At 44.0% G+C, this 26,670-nt stretch overlaps 1 protein-coding gene across 1 annotated transcript; it reads right to left on the minus strand.

Moving 5' to 3' along the window:
• Nucleotides 1-802: 802 nt before the first annotated feature.
• Nucleotides 803-9,697, minus strand: LOC108961628 (uncharacterized). Its single transcript, XM_050976448.1, has 3 exons — nt 9,644-9,697; nt 6,869-6,953; nt 803-1,659 (listed from the first exon to the last, which is right to left on the minus strand). Exon 3 carries the CDS (start codon nt 1,466-1,468, stop codon nt 803-805), a length of 666 nt encoding a protein of 221 aa, XP_050832405.1. The 5' UTR covers nt 1,469-1,659; nt 6,869-6,953; nt 9,644-9,697.
• Between the last annotated feature and the right edge of the window lie 16,973 nt (nt 9,698-26,670).

The raw sequence follows: 26,670 nt of genomic DNA on the forward strand, positions 1-26,670 counted from the left end.
CAATTTATTTCCAACCTAGTGGGGAATCAGCAAAAACGTCTTTGACCAATGGGATGTTGGAAAAATACAGGAGAGGAGTAAGTGACAAAAAGCATTGGCAGGAGGAAAGACCTTGGAGAAACAGCACTGAGCATCCCACACCCCAGGAGCATGCAGAACACAGAGATCATTGACCCTGCCTCCCATACATCTTCCCAGAGTGATGTCCATATGACTGGCTGCCTGTAGGACAGGATAGATCTACCTGTATGTGTGTCTTTGGGATATGAACAAGAAACTGATGAAACAGAAGGACCCAGTTTCATTTCCTGCATATTTATCCTACAGTCAGTGACTGCATTGATACATTCTCCAGATTATCAGTATTGGAAGATTTATGTTTCTTGGTCTTTTCCTAGTCCTTCCTTAAAACTACATGAAGATCCCTCTCCAGACTTCTCTAGGATAGCTGGAGCTGCAGGGAATGTTTTATGATGCTCCTCAAACTGCTGTGAAGGGCCCTGGCATGCCACTCTCTGTCCCTGCTGTGGCTGGCTGTGCCCTGGCACCCGGTTCTGCTGGCTGGGGACCAGGGCTGTCACTGCAGCCCGTGGGCAGGATGGCCATGATCTGGGCTGCCTCAAGGGGTCTTAAGGTTCCAGGTGTGTCTCTAAGATACAAGGACAACACCTGTCCTGTACTTTGAGGGAGTGGAGCAGCAGCTAACATCATACCAGACAGTGTCCCCTCATTTATCCAAGACTGCAGAGTGATCACTAAATAACTCAATATTCTTAAACTTCCCAATCACAGCTCTCCAGACTTAAGCTCCTTTAAACTTGCTTGAGCAGCCACGCTGGGCTGTTTTGGGGCTGCCGGCTGTCCTTGCCTGTCCCCGCGGGCAGGTGGCAGCCTGTGTCTGTGCTGTGTGTCCCCGCGGGCAGGTGACAGCCTGTGTCTGTGCTGTGTGTCCCACGCGTGTCCCCGCGGGCAGGTGGCAGCCTGTGTCTGCGCTGTGTGTCCCCGCGGGCAGGTGGCAGCCTGTGTCCGCGCTGTGTGTCCCCGCGGGCAGGTGGCAGCCTGTGTCCGCGCTGTGTGTCCCACGCGTGTCCCCGCGGGCAGGTGGCAGCCTGTGTCCGCGCTGTGTGTCCCCGCGGGCAGGGGCAGCCTGTGTCCGCGCTGTGTGTCCCACGCGTGTCCCCGCGGGCAGGTGGCAGCCTGTGTCCGCGCTGTGTGTCCCACGCGTGTCCCCGCGGGCAGGTGGCAGCCTGTGTCTGCGCTGTGTGTCCCACGCGTGTCCCCGCCTGCCGTGCCCAGGCTGGCTGCGAGAGCTGCCTGCCCGCTCCCTGCCTGCCCCGGGTGGGTTCCTCCCGCGGGAAGCGAGCTCGCACACGAAGCGAGACGCAGCCGGGCTTGCCGAGGGCACGAATCTCTCTGGCAGAGCCGAGCCTGTCACTGTGCTGAGCCAGCGTAGCTCTGGTTTTTGCATGGGATCTCCCAAATCGCGTTCCACAAGACTTAAAATGGCACGTACAATGTCTTGAAAACTCCGTGTGACAGCTTTGCGACACTCCCCAGGTGAGAGAGGAGCCCCCTTCCAAGCAGCCCTGGGATTAAGCTGCTCCGGGAGATCCCACGCTGCCCCCAAACCGCAGCAAGGCACATCGCTTGGCACTGCTCCTGTCAAACCCAACAGCACATGGAAAAACGGGGTCATAACAAACACATCCAGGCTGCAAACTGAGCTCTGAGATCTGCAATTGGCACTGTGACTGGAGTACGTGCTGCACTACCTGTGCCAACACGAATGTGCCTTGCCTTCATAAATATTCACCAATAAATTAAATCGGTTGAGACTTAGACATTCACTTTGATTCTAACTTACACAACTGCCAAAATATAATCAAAGGTAGGTGCTGGCAATGCCCGTGAAAGCCTAGGGAAGACAGGATGGCTGTCCTACAGTTTGGTTTTCTGAAGGGTAGTCTTTGTGTCACCATAATCAAGTGAAAAAACAACTGGTGAAGCTGAGGGAGGAGAAGGAGTGGGTGGTAACAGTTTAGAGGCTTTTTGGAAGAACTAGCTTATGAATAATACCCTTAATTACTGCAACATGCTATTGTAAATGGTCTTGTCTACTTTCTTTTCCAGGCTCATAAGTTAGGCTATCATTTTAAATAACTGTACATTAAAAGCAGTTTTGACTTCTGTTCTAGCTGCAGAAATGTTGGGAATAACCACCTCATGAAGATTTGCCAAGATTTTTTTAATCCTACAGAATCTATGGCTTTTGCTTTCATCAGAAAAACTGGAACAACTATGACCGCTTGAAGACACATAATCCTGTACCAGGAGACATCAGACAGAGGTTGCCAAGTACTCCATGTCCTGTGCTTTTTTGTTAGGTCTATTTATGTGTCTTTGGGAAACAACAGATCAGCAAGGAGCTGTGCAAGGTACACAGCTCCTTTACTGAGATGCCTTTCCCAAGAAAGCACCTTCTTGTAGGAGCTTTATTCAGGTCCCCCTGCAGCACTCAAAAGCTTCTCTCTGACATCAGACATGCTGCTATAAGGAGCCCATAGAGTAGAGAGCCACCCATAAAGATGCTATAAGGAAAGCAATGAGCAATGTTACTCAATGCCACCCAAATCATAACAACAGGTTACATGCACAGGTAACAGGCAGCCTTCAGGGAGCCCAGTCTGGTGAGCAGTTACATTGGCAAGGATTGTGCTGTGGTCCCACTGCAAGGCCCCTGGGCTACTGGCTGCAGTTCCATTACTTTTATCAGGTGACCCAGGGAATTCACACTGCAGGGAACAGCCTGGAAAACTCCTGGGGTTATATATCCTCTTATCATTGCTTGCCTTTACAACTGTAAGGCTATTAACCTGCTGTAAATGCAACTTTTTAAGGTCTCTTCTTATTTGTAAGTGAGAACAGATGAGTAAATGCATGAGCTGGAATATGGGGGCTGGACACAAGATAAAAGATCTGTTCTGCATAAGCCAACAGTCTTTCAGAGACCAGCTTAGTTCTCCCTCGTCCAAAGACATTCCTACACAATCACAATAAAAATGCACAGATCTTCCAAGAACTGCTGTTTTCAACATCCCCTAACTCATCCAGCTATAAACCTACCACCAACAAAACATCCAAAAGCATTTCTCAAAAAGAAATCCTGTTTTCCTACTTTTTCGTCTCAGCTGTGGATGTGTTTCAAAGAAAGATAGTAATGTATAGATTGTTTCCCTTAAGTGCAGGAAATGTTTCTTCCAAATGTAACTAATTCGAATTAAATCAATACATTATGTTTGGACAGCCACCAGCTGCAGAAAATTTTAGCAAAGCAAGTGTTAGAGACTGTAAGTAGTTCAAAACACGACTGCAAGGCTTGGTTTCAAGTTAGCTCTTAGGATTGAAGAGACTATTATCACCAGAAAGCAAGCAGAATTTTTCTTTTCTAGGCAGCATTCCACCTGAGCTTCTAATCAGCCATCAGCTTGCACTCACTACTTTACAAATCTAGGCAGAAAACCTTAGTATGGGTAAGTCCACAGGGCCATCCATGACACAGTCAGAAAGCAAAGCGAATTTTTTAAACCTAAATCTACTAGAACAGCACTCTTGGAACTAAAGGCATAACTTGAAATGCAATGATGCCTACCTTTTTGGTGTCTTGACACATTATCAAACACAGAAATGCAAGTTCTTCCTCCTTCTTCCGCTCTAACCTCACATTAATTGGTGCTGGAGATGTCAACACTGACACCAGCTGTAGCAGCACTTGGCTGGAAAACCTTCTGTGCTCTGGAGCAGAAAATTGCAGGCAAGTCCCTCACCTTCCAGAGATAAGTCTGGGCCATTTGAGGACATCTCTTTCCTCATCACTCTCGTTGAGGCTGTTCTGCTGCGTGCACTGAAATATTCATTGCTGTGTGAGTTTGAGATGGATTCTCTCTGATCCAGGGTAGCCTAAATGACTAGATTAGCCACACTGGCTACCAGGTGGGCCACTTGTCACAGGAAGGGCAGCCAAGGAACTGTCATTTGTAAACCCAGCAAATGCTCAGGGGCTCAGCACTGAGCCCTCACTTGTTGACACTGGCATCTACTACGACATTAGGTATCTAAGTTTTTCTGTGGAACTGTTTTGGGTTAGATTGCTGGAGCTAGCAAAAATAAAATACATGCTGTGAAGACTCTGTTACACTGTAAAGTTTCTTACTTGGTCACACTACACTGTCCTTTGGGATTTTTCTTTTGTGTTGTTCTTTTTTCCTAATAAGGTGTCTGGGACTTTCTTCTTTGAGAACACAGTTCTGTTTAAAATATCAAACAGGAAATTAGGTCTTCCAGCTAAGGTGAAACCCAGGAATTTTTCCTGTTGAACAATGAACTCCAGAGAGAGTTCCTATTTAGATAAGAAAGGGCTGGAAATTCCAGCCACCCTAAAATAGATGAACAAAAGTCCTTCTGCTCCAAAAGCTACTGGTACTTTCTGAGACTTAAGGTCATTTATGCCAGTCCTTTGCCCTGCCAGTCCTTTGCCCTGAAGAAGGATTAACTAAATGTTTTTGTCCTATCTCAGAGATGGAGATTCCAAAACTCCCCATATTGATATTTCACAACCTCTACTCTTCAAAACTATGTCTTAATATCAAAATGAACTCTTAGTTTATTTGCAGACCTGCCATACTCACTACAACATGGAGAACAGATGGTTCCCACCCTTTTTACACCAGCCTTTTGCATATTTGAACATCATGGCCATGCTTTTTGGCTCTCCTATTTGTTTTTTCTTGCACCTTTAGTTTACAAAGCACCCGTTTTTCCAGCATTTCTTTGAGGGGCATACCTTGTATCACAATGGCAAGCACAAACAAATGAAAGGAACTTTGTTTTATTCCTTGTTTGCATGATGACATTAGCAGGATAAAGCAGGCTAATTCAGCTACCCTTGAATTTCCCTATGGTTGCCTATCTCTGAAACTTGCTGATTAGTCTCCAAAGCAAGAGTGTACTTTTAGATGTATACATTTCTGTGTACAGTTCAACAAGTAGGGACTCCTGACTTTCCCTCACATGGCAGTAGGTATGCTTAGGGATATACAATGTCTAATTCAGGATTCTTTTAGAAAATCTTATGCCCAAATATTTCACTCTAATTCTGCTAGATCTCCTGTATTCATTGCCACCCCAGCAAAAGAAGCAGAAATTATGCAATTAGCGTTCAAGTGCTCAAACACTTGGCAAAAATGTAACATCTGAAATAAATTTCCTTGGCTCATAACCAGGCATGCTTTGCAAGTGTGAATGTATTTTACACAGGACCAAGTTTGCTGTCACAACCAGACCTTGGCTTAGTCTGGCTCTTTTTCCACATTTCCTCTGGGAGAAGTCCCATGGAGTTGGGCTCTGTATGAAAACATTGGGTACTGCTAGGCTTCAGACTTCATTTCCAGAGGAAATGTTGCTTTCATCAGGATGAAGTGTGTATTCACCTAGTTTGGAGAAATAATCCTAAAGAACTTTGTGTATCTATTTCCTTTATTCTGCTGTCGTGCTAAAGGTCTGCTAAGGAATTCTCTCTTTTCTGCCTCATCCTTCTTGTAAGAAGGCCACAAATACGCAGTTTGGTTTTTTTTTAAGCAGATGATTTTCTGCTACTGTGTTTATTTAAGAAATAAATATATTTCTTAACTTTCTAAGGAATCATTAACATCACTGGAAACGAGAAGAGTTATCAGATCAGAATTACAAGAAAAATAACATTTTATGCTAACCAGAGACCTTTAACCCCTGCCCTTTGCTGTCATACAAGATACAGCCAGACCAGTACCAGGAATTTTGACCAGTCAAAAATTAGCTCTTTCCTGGAATTAGTCTTTAAAATTTAATTTCAACATATCTCTTATGCTCTTTATGACTGCAGCTCTTTCTGAATCACTGCAATGGCTTTCTGAATCATTATAATTAATCAACTCCTTCCCTGCTGTTGGGACATTGCAGGCAGCCAAAGAAGGTGACCTTTAAGACATGACCCTTGGTGTGCCCTGCCTGGGCTGCTGTCCCCACAGGCAGCCAGCTCACCATGCTCCACCACACACCATGGCTCTGCAGCAGCAGCACAGCAACAGCAGCTGTGGAAAAGAACACCAATGAGACAGAAGAACCAATGAAATAAGTATAACATATTTTGGTCCAAAATTAAAGTTTTCTCTTGAATATCACTAGCAAATGGTCAACCTCCTGGGAAACAACACCTTCCCTAAATACACAGATTCAGGTGCTTGTTCAGAGAAGGTTTTAGGATGTGTGTAGGTAAGAACTTCATTGAGAACACTGCTCAGTACCAAAAGAAACTCTTTTTAAAATACCTTATCATTAAAATAAGGTCTGAAATTAAATTAGATAATTGGATATCAGTAATACTAAATGCATTAAACCAAGCAAGGCAAATAGGTACTTCTGGCCCTAATTCAAAGGCATAACTTTATAAATAAATATATAATGGGTTATGAGAAAACATAAAATATTTTAGATGAACAAAACACTGTAGAATACTGAGAAACAGGCATCATGTGCCCTAAATCTCACATACCCATTTGTCCTGCATGCTATCCATTACTAGTGGGCTTCCTTTCATGCCAGGGGTTGTCAGCATCTTTAGTGTCCACATCACACAACTAAGATCCTACAGATATAATTATTTTGTTCACTGTATCCATCACTACCCTGAAGAAGATCTCTTGTCACATGACAATGCTGAACCAGTTTATGACCAGTATAACCTTGGATTCCAGATAACTTTTGGAGCTCAAGCCCAGGCAGACATCTAATCCTCCCTTTGGACCTACATCCCTAGAGATGCTCCATGACTTACCTGCTCTGAGGGAAGCTTGTGACCCAAGCTGTGCACAGGCTCCTTTGGCACCTTCCCCTGCACAAGCAGCCAGACTTGCTGCATTCTGATGAAGTGAGAAGGAAAATAAAAAGAAATACAGAAAATGTTTAACAGAAAGCCCATCTGAATAAGTAAACAGCATGTGCCACAGCAACAGACAAATGTTTGGAAGAACACATGCTAGAGGGCTGCCAGCGGTCACTCAGCTGGAAGAGCTCCAGGGTCTGGGACATCAGTCACAATGTTTACCGTAAGCCAAAACATAGCCCAGCTCAGCAAGCCAGACAAGCACTGAACACAGCCAGAATGCAAAAAATCATTCAGAGGCCTCTCAGGTTTGCTGCACTTTGAGATATGGTGGCATCTGACAGAAGTTCATCTCAGCAGGCTCTCTGCCCTCCCACTAACCTGCCAAAGCTCTGTATTTGCAGCAGCATTTGAATATCCATATTAAAATGCATGGAGCACTACTTGCAAATGCACTTTAATTGAAGACATATAGATATGTCATATTTTGTCCTTTACATGCAATCTTTTTAGTGGCTGCAGTGGTACAGATGTTCAGAATATTAGCAACAGATGTAAAAATTCACTTTCTTCTAAAAATCTGATTTTCTTCTTCCCTCTGCACATCTGTTCCATTCAGATGTGTCAGATAACAAAAAGCTACTGGCATCTCCAGAATGAAAGCAGCAAAGACAATGGTGCACCACAGAGGCCACCACCTCCCCTGGTACCACACCACCAACTTAATGCCTTCCTGCCTCCCCCAGGCATCAGCAGCACTGCTGGCAGCCAGCAGGTTTCCCTGTGGGAATACTGAATGGCATTATCACAGGGCAAATATAGGACAGTCTGTAGGGAGACAGCCCAAATAAATAGGAAGAACTGTAAATACATGGTAGGAACCCAACCAGCAATCACAGCTGATTGATTGCTGGCTGGGTTCCTACCATGGGATAGGAACCCAACTAGCAATCCTGTGGGATGCACACAGGAACCTAAGATGAAGAAGGAAGGGACCTTGCAAGAAACCAGGTTGAGAAGAAGACAGACGTGGTGATATGGAGACTGCATGGGAAGAAAACCATAGGTAAAGAGGTAAATTATTTCTATTAAAAAAAAGGAACTGTAAGTAAAAGGAAGAAGATCAGGGATGCTACCAAAGAACAACCCACCAGGTCTTATGGCTGCCTGTTTATTTGTTTGGCATTTTTCTGCCTTGGCCTGACTAGTGTCAATATAAGGTGTTTCCCATGCCACTGCTGTAGGTAACACACCTACATGCAGGTAATTTGGGTTATGTAGCTACAGTCAAAGAAAGAGTTTCCTTGGCACTAATCCAGCCTAGGCCTATTAGAAGAATCCCTTGGAAATTATTAGACTGAATTTTCCTTACATTTAGATGGCTGACACAAGTCATTCATTTCTATACAATTATTTTTTAACTTCTACCAGTGTAAGTTGTACTGGAATTGCAACAGGATGATGTCTCCTTACCACAGGACTCAGACCAGACCTTCCAGACAGCTGGTTTGGAAGGCTCTCTGTCATATTGTGCAATGGTTGCAGAAATTTTTAGTTCCATCCGTGTGTGGAAAGAATCAAAATAGAGAACTCAAGAAGAGTTGGGGTTTGAAACAGGTAGGAAAAAGCCCAAACCAAGGGCTATGATGTGTTGCATTATGATACACCACAGAAAAAATAATTTCTATTACTTAATATGCAGGAAGAAAGGAAAAGGAACTAAAACACGTACAAGCTTGATACTCAGTGAGCTGTTACTCCAAAATAATTCTGGGACCTAAAGTTAAATAGAAGGGTATACTTGGCTTCTGCTTTTATTAACTGGATAAATGTCAATATTCAGCTTTGCTATTTTCAAGTTTAAAAAAGTGAAACAACGTAAATATTTTACTTATTTTCAGAAAGCTAGATTGTTTCAACAGCTGCAGCCATACCACGTCAAGTGCAAGATAAAACTTTTGCATGACAAACAATGGGACAGTGGCTTCACATAGGCTCCATCTGCAAAAATTTGTTTTTCCTCCTTCACTGTTTAATGAAGGTCTCAAAAAATAATAGCCAAACTGCATAAATGGTCATCTACATTTCTTCCCATCTATCACCTACTTATTCTTAAACCTCTTAGAGTTATCTCTTTTCTTGGGTTGCACTTGAATTTCTGTCGTGGCCTCTAGCATCTCCAGTGTTGAGGACAAGAAATACACCAGAACATCTCAATTTTTTTGGTCAGCCTATTTCCACAAGAAGAATGGATCTGCAACTATTGCAAAAAAAATGGTTTTTTTGCACTCACACAAACTGGGTGTGCAAAGCATAGACTGCCAGTGTGGTGCTACTGCTGAGGCATGGCACACCCCCCAGTGAAGTGTGTGCATGCCTGGGGAGGACAGCAGCAAAGAACAGGCTGCCACTGCCAGAACACTTTGTGCAAGCCACTGCCAGCCACCCTCTTCCTCAGGGGTAACCTGAGAGCACACAGGGACTGAGCCAAAAAATTGCTCTGGAAAGAGGAATAGCTTGTACCTGGGCACCTGGAGCTCCTCAGCCCCTCCTATCTGATGTTTGCCCATCCCTTTTCCAGCTTGGAAAGCACCATGTGCACTCCAGGATGACAGGCAAAGAAACAGTTCCCAGCTTTGTTCCCATAACCCACTAATATATTCCTGGAGCAAACAGGAAGAAAAACATTGGAGACTTTGCCTGGTCTTGAGGGCATCTGTTTCTCACCTGGGGGAGGTGAATTCTTGCCAAGGATCCTGCTCTGCACAGGAACTTTCCACAGGCAAGACTGACCCTGGAAGAAGAGGAATTTTATCCATCTTTCCTTGAGGTTCTTCATTTTCTCTCCTCTGTCACAGGGTATGTTCTAGGACAGTGACAGGGACAGAAAACCTCTGGGCTTCATAGAAGAGTATTTTCTTCCAAACCCACAGCTCTTCTGTCCTAAATAGCAGAAGGGATCAGAAATCCTGCCTTTCAGGACACATTGCTTCCAGCACTTGACTCCTATCATGGCACCCACCCTTACCAAGGGAAACAGACCACATTTCAAGCCCCTTTTTGAAGAATTTCTAGATATTTGCTTTTCCACTGTGGCAAACCTGGGGTGTCTCTTTGCTCTCTTCCCTCAGGGTAAGGCAGTGACCCTCTGTGCCTGGTAAATTCACCATGACATACACCACAATCCATCTCCCAAAAACCACTTCACAAAAAGAGCTTAATCCCAGTACTGATGTCCAGACTGAGTTTGCTGGGAAAGAAAAAAATAAGCTGTTTCAACAGTGTCAGAAAGGTTTTGTTTCCTGCCTTCTTAATGCAGACCTCTTAAGACTGCTTCACTAAGTAGGAACAACAAGGCTAACACCAGTGAGAAGAAATAAAGACATATCCAGGATATGCCTGAAGCAGCTGAAGTTTATGGCTTCAACTGAAACATGGACAGAGAAAGCATGTTGGGATCAGAGATGGGGAGAAAATGAGTTGAGTGAACAGCAAAAGCTGCCTGATTTTTGTCATGTTTCTGTGTCAGCAGCTAACAGAGATGTTCTGGAAAGGGATGTGCCACTGCAGGAAAGAGAATCAGCAATATCCCTTGACAGAAACAATTCCAGAGTTTGTGGACCTCTCTGCCATTCTGATGAACAGCTCCAGGATGCTCTGTGTTCTCATTTTGCCCACAAGATGCAGAGTGTTCACCCATTAAACAGCAGTACCAGACATGTTTATTCTGCTTTCATGATTATTTCATGACTGGGGAAGACATGGATCTCAGCCCAGTCTCCTCCACTGCTCATCTGACCCAGCTCATCTTCCTCTTCCTTAAAAGATGCAAGAACAATCTTCTGCTTCTGTCCCTTGAAAAGCCCAACATCTGGTCAGTCTAACCAGAGCTAGCAAAGTCCTTCCATCTTCCTACTGCACCACTTCTCACTTCCCCTCCTGGAGCAGGGTTTGATAATTGTCTCTGCTCCATGGTGCTGCTGGTAAAGGCTCATCCACCCCAGATATTGCACTTGATATGACCAAAAAGGAACGAGAAGAACATGTCTCATGTGGAGGCAGTGCATGAAAATCTCGTGATCTGCCTCCTCCTCCAAACTAGGCAAAGCACAGCGCCTGCAGTTTCCAGAGTGTTTACATGGAAGTGGTTTGGTTTTGTCTGGCTGCTTACTTGTCATTCTCTATCTCTGCTTGTCTGTTTTCCCCAGTCTATATTCTCATCCTAAGCAAAAGCCTTACTGTAGTAGTGGGAAATTCCTTTTCTGGCCACTATAAAAACCATGCATGTGTTGCAACCCCTTCCTCCCCAGTCTGGGCTCTCTTAAAGTCAGGTGCAAATATGAATATTAGCACTGGGTGTGTCATCTCAATGTTACAGGAAGTTATTTTTTGGTTTGCTTTTGTTTGGTTGGTTGGTTTTTCTTTTTGTTTGTTTGGGGGTTTTTTAACTGACCTTGCAGGAGGACATTTAAAACCAGGGAACCTTTGCTTTACTTCCTCCCACCACATGCCAAGCAAGATTTCTCATGTCATTTTCCTGCAGGGTGTGCCAGCTCCCGGCCCCAGGACTCAGTGCACCTGGAGATGACACCAGAGCCCCTGGCAGGGCTTGAAGGCATTGGCACCAGCCTGGCACTCCCACACCTGGATAGCTCTGGCTCAGTGGCTCAGGAAGAAGCTGCCAACAGAACTGATGCCATTTCTGAGTCCCCCTGGCTTTCCTTGCCCTCTGGGCTGGCACTGTCCTCCCACCTTAAACTGGGGTACCAACATCTCCCCAGGGTCATTGACAGAAGCCCTGTGCCTCAAAGCAGTTTCTCACCTCACAGACCCAGAGGGACTGTGGCTGCCAGTGGGGCAGGGGACTTACACCTGTACATAGAGGAGAACAAAACTATGTAGAAAAAATCCCCATCAAATTTGGAAACTATTACTTCTATGCAAACTTTAATCTCATGTGTGGTTTGAGGTCTCAGTGCAATCACTAAGATTTTTCCAGCAATCAAGGCCAGTAGAAAGCCCAAAACCAATTCAAAGTTTTCAAGATTTGGAAGAATCTAAGTTTTCAGCTGGGTGAGTGGGAGAAGGGCTGAATTAAATGCATCCCCACTGATGCATAAGAAAACTTGCTGCTCACATTGCTTAAACCCGTGTGGTGGCACTTATCTGAATCATCAGAATCAAAATACAACTTCTTCCTCCAGCCACTGCTGAGAGCATTCTAGTTCTCAGCAACAACTCTCAACAGATCAAACCCAGTGATCACTATAAAAGTTGCAACAAGCAGTCATTGGAGCTTGGACATCCACAATGTAGAGATGTTTTCCTACCTCAGAGACTCAGGAAGAACTTCTGGTAGCAGATTGCAGCCAAAATGTTTCGTTGACTATATGGCAATTCATCTTCTGTGCTACTTTTTTTTCTCATAAGAGAGAAATCTCAAGAGAATTAGAAACAGTCTTTGAGGGGGGAAATTAGACCATGCAAATAAAAAGCCAAAACATAATCCTTGTTACAAAGTTCCATCCAAAACTCTGTGTCTGGCTATTGCTAATAGGAAAACTATTTGAACATTTGGTCAAAAGTCAGAGGGGGTCAGTCAGTCGGCAGAGGTTACTCAGGAACTTTGCCACAGCAAATTAATAGATTCGAATGGAAAAATGATTGGAAATTACAGATTTCATCTCAAATAAAATCACCTGACCAGGAAGTCTCATCAGAAACAACAGCTCTCTGCAACAGCCAGCCAGGCAAGTCTGATCTTGCATTCACTGAACTCAGTGGGAACAGTTCCAGTAGGTTCCCTGCAAGCAGAAGTAGATCAAGTTTACCTTGACTAATTACAATTAAAAATAAAACCTTTTAAATGATGCATTTACTAGGATGCATTAAATTATACTAATTTTCAAAACACATTCAAAAGCCTATAGAAAAGAAATTTTTATCTCCCCTCATCAAAGTGAAAAAAATTTCCAGATTGGCAGCAGTGAGGGATTCCCTTGCTGACTGCTTGGACCATAGCTGTGGGGTAGAGAAGTCAATTTGCACAGGAGACAATACCATGAAATGCCCAGGTTTACTTCTGAGTTTATGGTCAGTCACCACTTGCATAAACAGCCAGTTTTACTGAGTTACTGAGAAGTCGCCTCCAGCTCCCAGAAGAAATGCCTGGGGCTTACACAGCCCACAGCTCACTGAGCCTTAACTTCTGCACTGCACCCCTGAGAGGCACAGCCAGAACTTCACCTTTAGACCTTCCTGAAGCTGTTGTGCAGCCAACACCAGCCAAGAGGCTGGAAATGCACCTGCAGGTAACAGGGTGCTCATACTTGGCAAGGTCCTTAAACTTGCATACCTTCTTTTCAAAATTCTGCCTCAGCAAGTTGCTCTGGACATAACTTTCAAATCATAAAAAGAGCAACAAGCATTTATCTTCAAAGATCCCCTTAATGCCATCTAACTTAGCTGGCAACAACATCAATAATGATAAAACTGCCTATTTGCCAACAGAAAATTCATTAGACATTAATAATTGTTCTGACACCAAAAGGGGAAACTCCTCAATTTCCATTCAGCCACTCCAAAGACAAACTGCCTGTGGTCCTGGCAGGTGCTGCTCCTGGTCCATGGAGCTCTTCATGGATCTTTTGTGCATATAAATGAATGTTTACAAGACAAGGAACTATAGACTGTATGGCAGAGAAGCAAACAGATACTACCATGTCCCTCAAGAGATTTGTGGACTAAGAAACAATTTCTACATATCACATTGCCTTTTCAATTACTGCCATCAGAAAACTTCTAATAAGGGTTTAATTTCTACTAAAGTCATGCAAGTTAAGCAACAAAAAGGACAGGAACCAGTTATCACGACAATCCAATAGAGTCCTATGGATTCAGATCTGTCCCAAGGGTTAGGCTAGAGTTATATAAAAGGATGAAGTTTGGCTTTTTCCACTTTACCCAAATTAAAACCAGCCAGATACTAGCAACATGCTCTTTAATCTCAAAGGAAAACATCAAGAATTAAAGAAGAACAGACATTCAGAATGGCTGTGCTTACACTGCTCCTGAAGGAACTGATCTTAGAGCTGCTTTCCCAAGGCAAGGGCTTCTGGGGACAAAGAAATTCCATGAAGTGACCTTTGGATTCTTTATTTCTGGAAAGATATAGAGGGAAAAGTCAGCAGCCTCTTCCAACGCCATCTTTCCTCTTCTTCATAGCAACAAAGGTTTAAGGGCTCCTGCTCTCTGGCAGATGAGGGCTCTGCAGTACTTGGAGGCCCCCCCAGAAGCAGAATGACAGGATGCTCAGTGCTGTTTTTATGGCTGGGGCTCCCACAGCAGTGACCTGCTCAGGAGGTTTATGGCATGGACAGCTGAGCTCACAAAGGGCACTGCCTGCCTTGGGTGAGGAAAGCTGTGCCTGGCAGGCTGGGCATGGACTGGAGAATCCCCCAGCACCATTCCCTCTGCTCCATTCTGCCTCCCTTTCCTGCCATCCCAGGGCAGTGAGCCATCTTCAACCCCCACTTCCCTGTGACCACTCTGACTGGGTGTGGAAGTCAGGCTTTCAGGCTCCTGCCTCCTTTTCCCAATGGCTTTACCAGCTCTGCCCAATCTCAAGCAAACCTGACAACAGGATATCAGCCTCAGAAAAGCTGTTCTCCAGCTTGCAGGTAAACAGATAAGCAGGATACAGATTTTATAGTGAGGAAAGGAGTAGAGTGGGGATGCCACCTAGATTAAACACTGAGGAATCCAGGCACAAGCCATGACTGCACAAGACCAGCACAGCATTAACTCTGTGCTTGTGCAACACTCTGTCAGTCATGCCTGCAGGAACACTGAGTCCTTCAGGGATTAATCTGGGGAAAGTGGGTATGTCATCAGTACAGGAAGTCAAAATTAGTTCTTGACTGCACTCTGTTTCCACACCTGGAGAACCTTGCTGTCCTTGACTCTGTCATGCCACCATCAGGTTTGCTTGAAGGCAGCCAGAGGCTGGGTAGAACATTCATGGGAAAAGGAAACAAGTGGGTAGCTGACAACTGTATTAGTCACTAACTTAAATCTGTTTAGACAAAGATTACCAAAATATAGCAAGAGTAATTGGCAAAAACTAAAGCTGCTTCTATAAGTGTTTACTTATGAAGCAGCTCCCATAAACACAGAACTTTCTCAAACCTGAACACAATGGAGATCATTTCGTTCTCAAGGCAGTATAAGTGGTTATGCAAGAGTTTTTCAAGAGTTCTCTATTTTAAACATGACAGCATTAGAGAAAGACTTAGGGAAAAACTAATACAAGATTAGAGAAACCTTGGATTGCACTCTATAGAAAATTTCTGTTTGTGAGAATTCTGTCTTCTCTGCATTTTCTGCTCTACCATTCAATAACTTATCAAACATAAAATCAGTTCTGTTGTGCCTGTAAGGCATTCTATGTGAAGGAGAAATACCAATATAATGATGTGGTAGAAAGAGAAAAGCAGTGTGGTTATCCAGCAGTGTGGTTATATCACAGCCTTTCTGGCATCTGTAGGAAAAACCATACTTTGATTATGGTTTTGTTACACAAAAATTATGAAGCAACACTGCCTCAGGGCCTGCTAGCTCTTTCATTCTGGCACACTGACCTTCCCCACCATGCCAGACCATGGAATCAAGGAAGAGATCTGACTTTATAAAATAAACCACAGATGACCATTTCTCTTTTTCCCCCTCAGCATTATTTTTTCAGGGCAGACCACTTCCTGAGGCAGCTCACAGGACAGCTGGGCAAACCCTTGCATCAGTGCTCTGAAAGAGCAGCAGCATGCCCCAGGTGCCGGGGGTCTGGAGCTGGAGCAAGAACAGCTTTGCTGATGTGACATTTAGGACTTCCTGCTGTAAATCTTCAGCCTCAGGCTGGGCCACATGCAAACCCAGCTGTGCCTTCTGTAGCCAGACTGGGCATGCCACAGGCAGATCAAACTAGCTGCTGAACCTTTCTAGAAACATCCCAGCACACCCAACAGTTCTGCCTGTTTGCAGGGGTGCCCGCAGGATTTATGGTGACATGGGGCCACCCTGCATGCATTTCCATCCAGCCCTTCTCTCCCTGGTGCCTTCTGCTCTGCTTTAAACAGGGGTTTATGCCCAATGGTTGTAATCTCAAATTTCCAACCAGTTTCTACAGATGACAACCTGATCTTGCCCTCAGATTTCATCTTCAGCTGTGACTTTATGAGTTACTTGCCTCAGCCCCTCTCCACCCCTTGTTTCACGTCTGGCACACTGTGTGACAGCTCCACATCCTACCCTTCTGCTGGATCTCATCCCACACCACGGGCTCTGCTTGGGACCCCGGTGGAGCTGACAGGCCTGGGAGCACTCTCAGGACACCCCGAGGTGGCTGGGGGCTCAGGGAGATGTAATGTCACACAGGTGGCTTTGTGTGTGCCCCAAAGGGGCTGGCAGGGAGCACAGCCCAGGGTGGGGAGGGTGCAGGGCAGCCAGAGGCAGCAGCACCGAGGGGAAGGTGTCTTGCCCATGCTCCTGGGAGCTTATCCATGTCCTGAGCAGGACTGTGTTCCTGAGAGCAGGACCCCAGAACTTGGCACGTGGTGCTTTCCTGCACTCAGGAGGAGTTTGTCCACCTAAGAGAAGAAGAAAGGATTTATGGGGGAGAACAGGGAAGGAGGAAGAAACCCCTCATAAAAACAGAACTCTTGGGAGTCAGAATAGCCTCAGCTCCCCAGCAATTCTAGTAGATAATTGAAGGGCATTCTAAGCTTCTACCTGGCTGGTAAGGAGCTTGTCCTTCCCACCCATTGAAAGCTTCTCATTTTTAGCTTTATAGCTGGAAACAACTCACACAAATTGCTGCTGTTCCCACCTCCTACCCTGCTGAAAATCTGCCTTTTGTGCCTTCTGCACCTCTGGAGCAGCGCCACATCCTCTGTGACAATTCCCAGCCTGACTTCACCACACTCTCTGGTCACAGATGTCATTTCTGCCCTAGCTCTGCAGCTGGTCCCCTCTCACTGTGCCTTCTCAGCAGCCCTCCTCCCTGCTGCACATGTTCCCCCAGCTGCATGCCTCTGGAGCTTGCACTGCCAGCAGGATCACAACTGGAGTTTTTGCTGAGAGGAGCAGCCCCAAGCCATGGCTACAGAGAGCAGCTTGTAGCAAGGCTGCAGTGTGCACCAGGACAGCTGGCCTCCTCACAGCCCTCTGGGGACACTCCCGTCACACCACCTGCACCCATCTGCTCTTGTCTCACCAAGTCCTGTGTGCTGTACTAAGTCTGCTAAAGATACTTGTGGAGCCTCCTTTCTCCAGTACACCTGCCCCTCCTGCTCCTTGGATCCCACCAGATCAGTCCAGCCTGCTCACACAAGGTCCAGCCCAAGGATCACAGTGCCTCTCTGCCCACAGTGAAACCATGCATGCTCCAGAACAGCCCCATTTCTCCCAGACATACTCCACACAGGATCTGCACTGCTCTGGACTGCTCATAAGTGCCAACCACCTCACAGATGGCCCAAGATGAGAACTGCACCACTTTATACAGATTAGTAGAATGAAGAGCAAACAGGGAGGAAATGACAGGTTTTATTTTCTCATTTCAGGAGTACTGACACCCTCAGATAAAGCTGGACAAGCACTACTGGCTTATGGTGGCTTATGTATAGCCCCAGATCCCAGACACAGAATTGACTGGAAGGCCCTTTCTTGGACCACGATGTCACTGCCATGAATCAGAACCCCACAGGTGCCCCAGGGTCTGGTACCAAAGCATCCCATGGAAGCAGTACAGACCATGCTGAAGGCTGATGCAGTGCAGGGATAAGCCCACCCTGAAGCAGTCACCTCCTGACCTCTCCAAGACCTGTACTTATCTCTGCTCCATGCCCCCAGCCCCTGCAGCACACACTGCAGCATAGCAGGACCCAGATCTGGGGGTCAAGAGCAGGCTGTAAAACAGACCTTGTGTCTCACCTTGTGTCTGACCATCAGCAAGGCTCTGCCAGGGATTTCATCCAGTGCTGTCACTCTGCAACCTCTGTCTTGCATGCTGCCTAACTCTGAAGGAAGATCAAAGACAGCAATGTATTTTTCTCTGCACAGAGGCTGCAGAAGCTTAGCCAAGCCAAAATCCATGCTGCAAGAGTGGCTGCCACATTCCTTGCTAATTCTTGGTAGGAGGCTAAAGGAGAACACTACTTTCACAATGACCAGATCCAAGTAATGACTAGCTCTGACTTTGCTTAGAAAAGCTACTTCCCCAGACAGTAAATTGATCCAAGAAACAGAAGGCTGAACCACTAAACTGCTCCAAAATCCCCACAAGGGAACAGACTATGCACCAGAAAATCTGTGAGACATTGCTTGCTCATGCCAGCACAAAAATCATTATTTTCTTATGATTTTACTTACCAGAGTCAGATGTAACTAGAACCATAGCTTAAACTGTCTCAAAACTTTTCACCAGAAAGATCTGCCATGCCCACATTTGAAGTACTCCCAAGAGCACATTTCACTGATTTCTGGCATGGTATGCAGATCCTATCTCAGCTTCTTCCAGCCACCCTTTCTCAATTTGGCACGACAATCAACCCTTCAGTGAGTGTTCTGTTTATCCCTCCAGGATCTGAGCTGCAGATCAGATCAGGGTATTTTATGCTGGTTAAACCTGCATTAACAGGCAGGAGTTCCAGGAGAGAATGTCTGGGTTTGCCAGGAATACTATCAGAGGCATCAGAACAGTCACTGACCTTCTGTGACTCTTCTGCCCTGCAGAGCCATGGAGCCTCAAACACAGACTGTTCCTGCTTGGTGCCCTCTCAGTCATGTAGAAGGGCTTGTTCTTCTACCTCAGCCAGCTTTGCAAGGGTATCTGCACTGTCTCAGTTCTCAGACACAGCACAACAAAGCAGCCAGGTGACCAAACCCAGGGTATTGGGCATTTTTACCCACCCTCTGCCAGAGGCCCATTTTGCCATGCAGAGTTTGGTGACTTGTGGTACTTGCCCCAAAATCAATCTTTTTTATTTTTACATCCTTCTGGGGCAATGAGAGGATCTAGGTAGGGGGAAGAGTTAGTGAGAATATATTCCACTTTGGAATTCAAGTACCAATTTCATAGAGCTGAACAACAAATTACTATTTAGCTGCTAAATATTTAAGTGATTTCAGTGAAGGTATAAGTGCCTAAACTCCTCTGTGTGACTCAGCCAGGCTTTTTAAGACAGACCAAAGTAATTATTTTACCAAAAATAGGAGAATAAGGGGACAAAATCCTGTGACAGGGGAGAACAAGAAGGAAAGGCAATGAGAGAAGAGAGTGTAAAGTTTATAACTGAGTAGTCTTACCAAAGCAAGGAAAGATAACTTAGAATGTGACACATGGATCCAAAAGAAATATGTGATTGTTAAATCAAGAACTTAAAAGCTTAGATTTTCTCAGTCTGGCCCATCTGCATGTGGGCAGCAGGAAGGGCTGTCCAACCCTTGCTGTTCAAGCACTGAGCTGCACACTGAGGAGCCTCCAGGGCATCCCAGCCCTTATCCACAAGGCTTACAAGAGTTCACCACTTAAAGACTGGTGACTTCCCTGGAGAAAGGGGGCAGTGGCAACAAGGCCATGTCCCAGCTCATCACTGCACTAAACAGAGGGAGGAGGAAAGCCTCCCTATTGGATAAAATCTTAAATTCTGAGTCGCTTTAAGCAATAATGAAGACTAAAGATAAAATGCAGATAAAATACCTTTTGTTCATCACAGCCAAGACAGACAGAGATTTGTAGCTTTTACAGAAATTACTGAGGAAAGCAGGAAATTCTTGTCCTGATGTCCGGATTCTTTGTTTTTCAAATGGGTTTAAGGTATATTGGCCTTGACTGAGACCAGATAAAAGCAACCAGTTCAGGATGAGGGTTAGTTTGGGATTACTGCCTCCCACAATCTTTAAAGCAAGCTATACCACACTTCCACAACTGAGTTTCCTGACATAAGTTCCACAGCACACTTCCCCAGATTGGTGGAAAACACACAGACTCTCTCAGGATGCACTGAGGTGCCTTTCAGAGACAGAGAAGCTTAAAGAAGTGAGGAAAACAATAAAAGTTTTCTCTTCTTTCCACCAATACACTCTTCATGCCACTCCTGCATCTTTTCCCTCCCCTCCTGGGTCTGGCTCTTGACTCCTGACAACCAAGTCAAGTGTGAGGAATCATCTCACAGTCCCTTGTCCTCATGAGTCAGAAAGGACTGAGTGTGTTCTGCTATGAGACCTTCAGAAAAATTGGATCTTCTATTTAAAGAAGCTAGTGCTGATCTAATTGTCAGTAAGCCATATCTGGGACACTTTCCTTAGAAAAGCCACAAGTTTGTTACAGATTCAAAGGTCACCACCCTCTCTATATCTGAGGCTGACATACAAGGGCAAGAGAACACCTGAAAGAGAGTATAATCAGATTAGTTTTAGCATTGCAGACAAAATAAAGCTCAATCCCTAATGTAAACTCAGCCCTTTTTATTTGTCTTTTATAGGACTTAATCCACTGTCTTTAATTAATCTCAGTTTTATCCTCCTAATCTCACAGAATGATTGACATTGAAGTATTTAAAGCAGATTTTGTGCAGTGACTTTCATGGGGAACTGGCTCAGAATTTTTATTTTTTATGGTTTCTACCAAAACCAAAGCTGCCCTTTGCAGGCTTGCACAGTTGACAAGAGATCATGTATCCCATGTAAACCTGCATGCAAAGATACAGGATTTTGGATGTCCTTTCTGACCAGATCCTTGCTCTCCTTAGGCAATAGTATGTCATGCACGTTTGCAGAGATTTGTGGACATTCCATGGATATATTCTTGCTAAAGAAGAACTGGTTTTAGTGTGTGGTCTGCAGAGACAAACTGTTGAAATTTGGCCTCAATGAAAATGTAAAAGCTTCATGTCAGATAGCAACCATGATAGTAGATGGTCAACCACACAGTCCTTTTTGACATCAAATTTAAAAACCCTACTAATTTTCTTAAAGGAAATCTGAAGGCATTTCCAGCTTTCAGCAGACACTGTTTACAGTATTAGAATAAAAGGAAGGTCAAACACCCTACACTTCACACTACAGAGAACTGGAAAAGTTTTTGAGGAAAATCAAGAAAGGTCACTTAAAATAAAGCAGCTGAAAAATTCCCATTTCTTTACTACATTGGTAATAACTGAGGTTTCAGAAACAGTCACGAAAGAGCACAGGGAATTTCCCAATGTTTCAGGATTTCTGCCTATTGTTCATATTTAAAAGCAAACACACATTTTGTAACAGAAGGGAGACAACTACAATATATATCATTAGCTAGCAGTTCATTTCTAGCTGAATATGAGATTATAAATGCAGAGACACAGCACAAGAAACCTGCAAAATCCAGCCAGTAGAGAAAGTAACTTAAATTCACCAGAGACCACTGCTTCAGTCTTTCCAAGTTTTATCAAATCTGTTTGCTGGAATCACATCAGCACTCATGTAACTCAGCTGGGCCATCTTCCAACCCACTTGAGCTGTCCTTATCTGAAATACTTACTTTCCTGATTTACTAACAATTCTATTTATAGTTTATACATGCTTTCCTTTCACACAGAGGCACAGAATGAGCAGTTCACCAGGAACTGGCCTGAAAGCACCCGGAGGAGGAGAGGTGAACACGTGAACAGAGAGGGCAGTGGGAGTTCAGCACAGGTTCACAGGGTAAGTTAGCAGAGAGCTGCTGACAGGGCAGAAGGATGCCCCACACAGTATTTGCAGATCTGTGCCACTGGCCTCCATCAGCCACGTGCTTCAGGGTTTTCCCAAGGACTGTATGGAATTGAGCAACAGGAGAACTCTGTTAATATAGACCTGCTAACTAGCACTCCCTCTTTTAGGGCAGAATCACCAGTCCACATGGATCTTAATGGATGTCACTGAGCTGCTCTTTCTGATGATGATGACTGAAAACTCACCAGAAAATCACCTTCTGGACTTTCATGATCCTTAATGCTCATATGTCTCCCTGACACATTACATTTCTTTAATGACCAACCAAATCTTCCTTTATTGCAGCTGAAATTCACTATTTCTATCCTACCCATGGAAGGTATAGAGAAAAAAGAGCTACTGCTTCTGCCTTTGAAGCAGCTCTTTATGCATCTGAAGACCAGTATGTTTCCCTTTAGTCTTCCTTTTTGACTAAAAGGAAGATTAGACTTCCTTTTTGACTGAGGAACTCGTGTGCCATTTTTTTCCATCTTTCATCATCTATTCTAAAAGGCTCCTTATTGCTACTGCTCTTCTCTGGGCTGTCTCCAGTCTGTCTGCATCCTTCTAAAGCCATATTGCTACCACTAGCCATGGAACTGCAACTAACATGTTGCTAATGCCTAGTGGAAAACCTTGATGCTCCCTGCAACCTAAGCTTTGTTTATATGGCCCAGGATTTGTCATTTGCAGAATAGCAGCCCTGTTGGTGCCTTTTCAAGTTTTCATCCATTTAATCTTTTTTTTCCTGCCACTTAGTTCTCCACAAAAATCTGTGACAGACTGCTTGATTTGTTTTAAAAACAGATCCTATTTTTATCAGACCACTTCTTCAATTAGTCAAGATTACTTTGAATTCTAAGATCCTTCAAATCACTGAAAATATTGTGAGACACAAGACATGATCATGAAGCACCTGATTCTTCCACTTTGTTGATCTTGTACTAGATTTATCTACATCACATTTCCCTGATTTGCTTATCTGAACCTGATCAAAAGCCTTAGTAAAGTCCCAAACATCTGAAACCTACTCCTTCCTCCATTCTCACGAGGTCAGTTAAGGGAGCCTAAGAAGGGAAATAGACTGATCTGTTTAGAAATCCTTTCCTAGTTATGATGATGTGAATTTAAACTAAGCTGACCAGTCTTAGCCTTCAGTTCTTCTTTCCTACTTCTCACTGATACAAAGAAAGGACAAAAAGAGCATCTGAGCAATAGACACAAGTGTACATTCAGCTCAGCTCAGCAGAATTTTGCAGATGAACTTGCTGAAGTCAGCACAATGCAGGGAGATAACAGGAAAAAAATTATTATGTAATTAAAAGTTCTAAATTTATTATACATTTAAATTAAAAGGTATGATCATTTAGCTGCAGTAACACGGGTTCTTCCAGAAGGTCAGACACTTCTGTAGCTTCCTACTGTCATGACAAAGAAATATTTTCATATGTTAGATCTCATTAAATCACTGAAGCTAGCCAGTTAAAATATCAGTTAACATATTGATAGAATTAGTAAAGCTAGAAAATACCTACTCCAACCCCCTGCTCAGGCACAGCCAGCTTTGAATTCAGATCAAGTTGCTCAAGGACTTGTCCAGTAAAGTTCTGAAAATCCATGGCTCATATTAATTTTCCAGAAGCTATTCTCTGTGAAAGCCTTTCCTGGGGAGTGCTGCTGCAATGTCCCACGGGGGCTGGCTTTAGCACACATACTGCCTGTGCTCCATCTTTGGTTCTCTCACATTAGATGTGGCCAAAGGCAATGATGTAAGCCACCACTCTGTACAACATATATTTTTATTCTTATAAAATAGGCATTCCTAAAGAAATGCTGCCAGCATGTATGACATGAACTCAAATAACCATTTGAATGAAAGTAGCAACTTGAAAGTAGCAAGCAGTTAACATGAGGAACTTATTTTTGCTCCCATAGTATCTCTGTGCTTGCAGAATCCCCTATTGAAACCTTCCAAAACATACCAGAACTCCAGCTTCCACCCATATTTATGGTATTACTTAATGTAGAAAGAAACCTTTTGGGCACAAAGAGAGAACAAGGAAGTGGGATTTGGCATCAGCAAGCCATTTGAGAGGATTCACAGGTTTACATAATGAGAAAGGAGAATTTGTCTGTGAAAATACCACTCTGCATGGAGCTATGCAAATTGCCCTTGGGGCAGGGTAAGGTCTGGGAGGCCTCAGTGGAGGAATGGAAAGTATGAATGCTCTGAATGCTGACGCACAGAGCACGTAGGAGTGCAAAACTCAGTCCTCCTGCACTGAGTGAAAGTCCACAGGCTGTTCCAACCACTTGTCCACTCCTGTTCCAAACACCTGGCAATATCTGGTAGAAACAAGTCACCTGCAGGTAGGTCCTCTAGTCATGGCACTGCTGGAGGGAAGTGTGTGTAGATAAAGATTCTCATTACCAAAATGCCCCTTCATCTATTCAGCTCCAAGAAATGGGAATCCCTTATAAATAGAGAGGAATGTTCCCACATTCTTTCCTCTGTGTTAGGGCATGCAGGTTGGCATAAGGCTTAGAGCTTTTGGATTTAATTTACTTAAACTATTCTTCTCTGGAAAACTTATAGCTTTTATGTACATGTTTAATGGAAAAAAAATTTTTTATGAATTGACACATACTTATCCAATCTCAGCACTATTTTCAGCCAACTTCTGTTGTGCTCTACAGATTCATAGCAAAAAGGAAACTCTTCAAATAAAACTAAACTAAAAAAGGAAGAAAATTGCAAAAGAAATATAAACTTTTCAAACTTACAATTTTAATGTTGACTCTTCTACTCTTCTAAAGAACAATCCCATTCTTAATATATTTCTTACCTGTTTGATTCTATTACCACTTTCCATGTTAAAAAACAAAGACACTGAAAATAAAACATGATCTATCACAAAGTAAATAACCTGGTGGAATTATTTTCTGGGAGAAAAAGAAGAGTTACAGTCTGCTTCAGCTTGTCTAATTCCCACTTGCAGACATGATAATTTTACTTCTTATAAAAAAAAACAGTTTGTTCTCACCACTGAACTTCCTGCCATTACTGAAACCAAAATTTGTGACATGCAATGATGAGTTCATCTAAGCTTACCATAGCCTAACCTCCATGAGCAAAATGAGTAAAAATTGGCTTATCTTCCATCCATCCATCCATCCATCCATCCATCCATCCATCCATCCATCCATCCATCCATCCATCCAGCCATCCAGCCATCCAGCCACCAGCCATCCATCCATCCACCAATCCATCCATCCATCCACCCATCCAGCCATCCACCCATCCACCCACCCATCCCTGCTCCTTGCTCTCGCTGTTCCCAGCAGCCCAGTTAGCTGGAGGCACACTGGAACCCTTGAAGGGAGCTCTCCCACCTCTCAGCCAGTGCTTCCTGGCTGACAGAGCCACTTCTTTCCCCATCCATAGCACTGCCCTTGACAGTGTTACAACCATCTTACTCCTCAGCTTGAATTTGCAGAGACAGTCTCTACAGAGGCTTCCAGTGCAATGCTTCATTCACACTATGGAGCATGAGGAAGAATTTGGGAGGATTGCTTCCAATTTAGCCACTTTTTAAAGCTCTGTGGGAGACTGGTACTGTCCTGACGCCTTGTTTGCACTGCCATCATGTACCAAAGTAAGATTTCTCTCCTGAAAAAGCAACACTGGCTTTTTCTGTCATACCAAAGTGTTATTTCAAGATGGTAGGTGGATGCTCCACCCCCAGAATTATCCCATAATTAACTCCACTTCTTTTTGCCAGCCACTGGTTCAGAGCTGCAGACAGTCACACTCCAGAACTATCAAACTCTCCCAAGATCAAGGGAGAGCTATGCTCTTATTAAATGACTTGAGGCAAGCTGGAGGGCGACTCAATTTTTCCCAAAAGATATCCTGTTGTTATGTCAGGTGGTCTTGTTTGGCCCCCATTCACCTCATCTACTATTAAAATGATGTTCTAGGACTGACATAGTAGAGTTCTGGATATTCCTACAAATTTCCTAGAAATGCATCAGTTTTCCTTGCCACAGAAATACATGTTTTGCAACATGAATGAAAAAAAGGCTTAGTGTGAACTGTCTGTACCTTGAGAGGTCACATGGAAATCAAGACTCAGTCTCAAGATCACCCAAAGGGTTTGCCTGCTCTGGACCTGGCCAGCTCAGGTAGAATATAGACATGGGCAGAAAGTCTTTGACCTTTTGAACCTTCTCATTGGAAGGAAGACACCCACAGGGACCACCTAAGGAACAGAGAAATCCTGTTTCTCTGGGAAACTGCTCTGAAGGAAAGGGTAGAAGAGGAATTAAAGCAGACTAAGGGTGAAAAAAACCCCAGGATGGATTATTTTCTTGGATAAAACCTCTTAGGATTGTATGCGTTTTTAGCTGCAGAAGTTGAGAGAAGAGGAATAGAGGAAGACCTAAAGGATTAATATTAGACAAAATCTGATACCTGAGAAGCTGTGTGAGCTCCTGAAAGCAGGTGTCAAATGCACTGAAAGTGAAAACTCCAACTAAGGAAATGCTGGATTGCTAATACCTAACATGAGGAAACATCACATTAATAATCTTACGAGAATAAACATTTATCTGGACTACAAAAGATAACTCATATCTGTGTACTCAGATGTACACTTACTCAGCTCTCACTAAGAAAGGAAACCTTCAGTGTTTTAACAAAGGCATGAAAACTGAAAGGGACAACTTAATGACTCGTTGCAAATGTCGAAATCTCAAAGAGAAGGGCATGTCCCTAGAGGAAACATCTGGACAGATCAAGGGCTTTTTACCTTGTTTGTTTCTGGGAAACATAATCTTTTAAGCCTACCTTCTTCCCATAAGTACACAAAACCCTTAGTGGAAGGCTAATTTTCACTAGAAGTAACAGATTAGTTATATTTAGTGAAAAAAATAAATATATATGCATTACATTGAGTGAGTGACGTGAA

Source organism: Serinus canaria, chromosome 6 (assembly GCF_022539315.1).
Source record: "Serinus canaria isolate serCan28SL12 chromosome 6, serCan2020, whole genome shotgun sequence".
NCBI lineage: Eukaryota > Metazoa > Chordata > Aves > Passeriformes > Fringillidae > Serinus > Serinus canaria.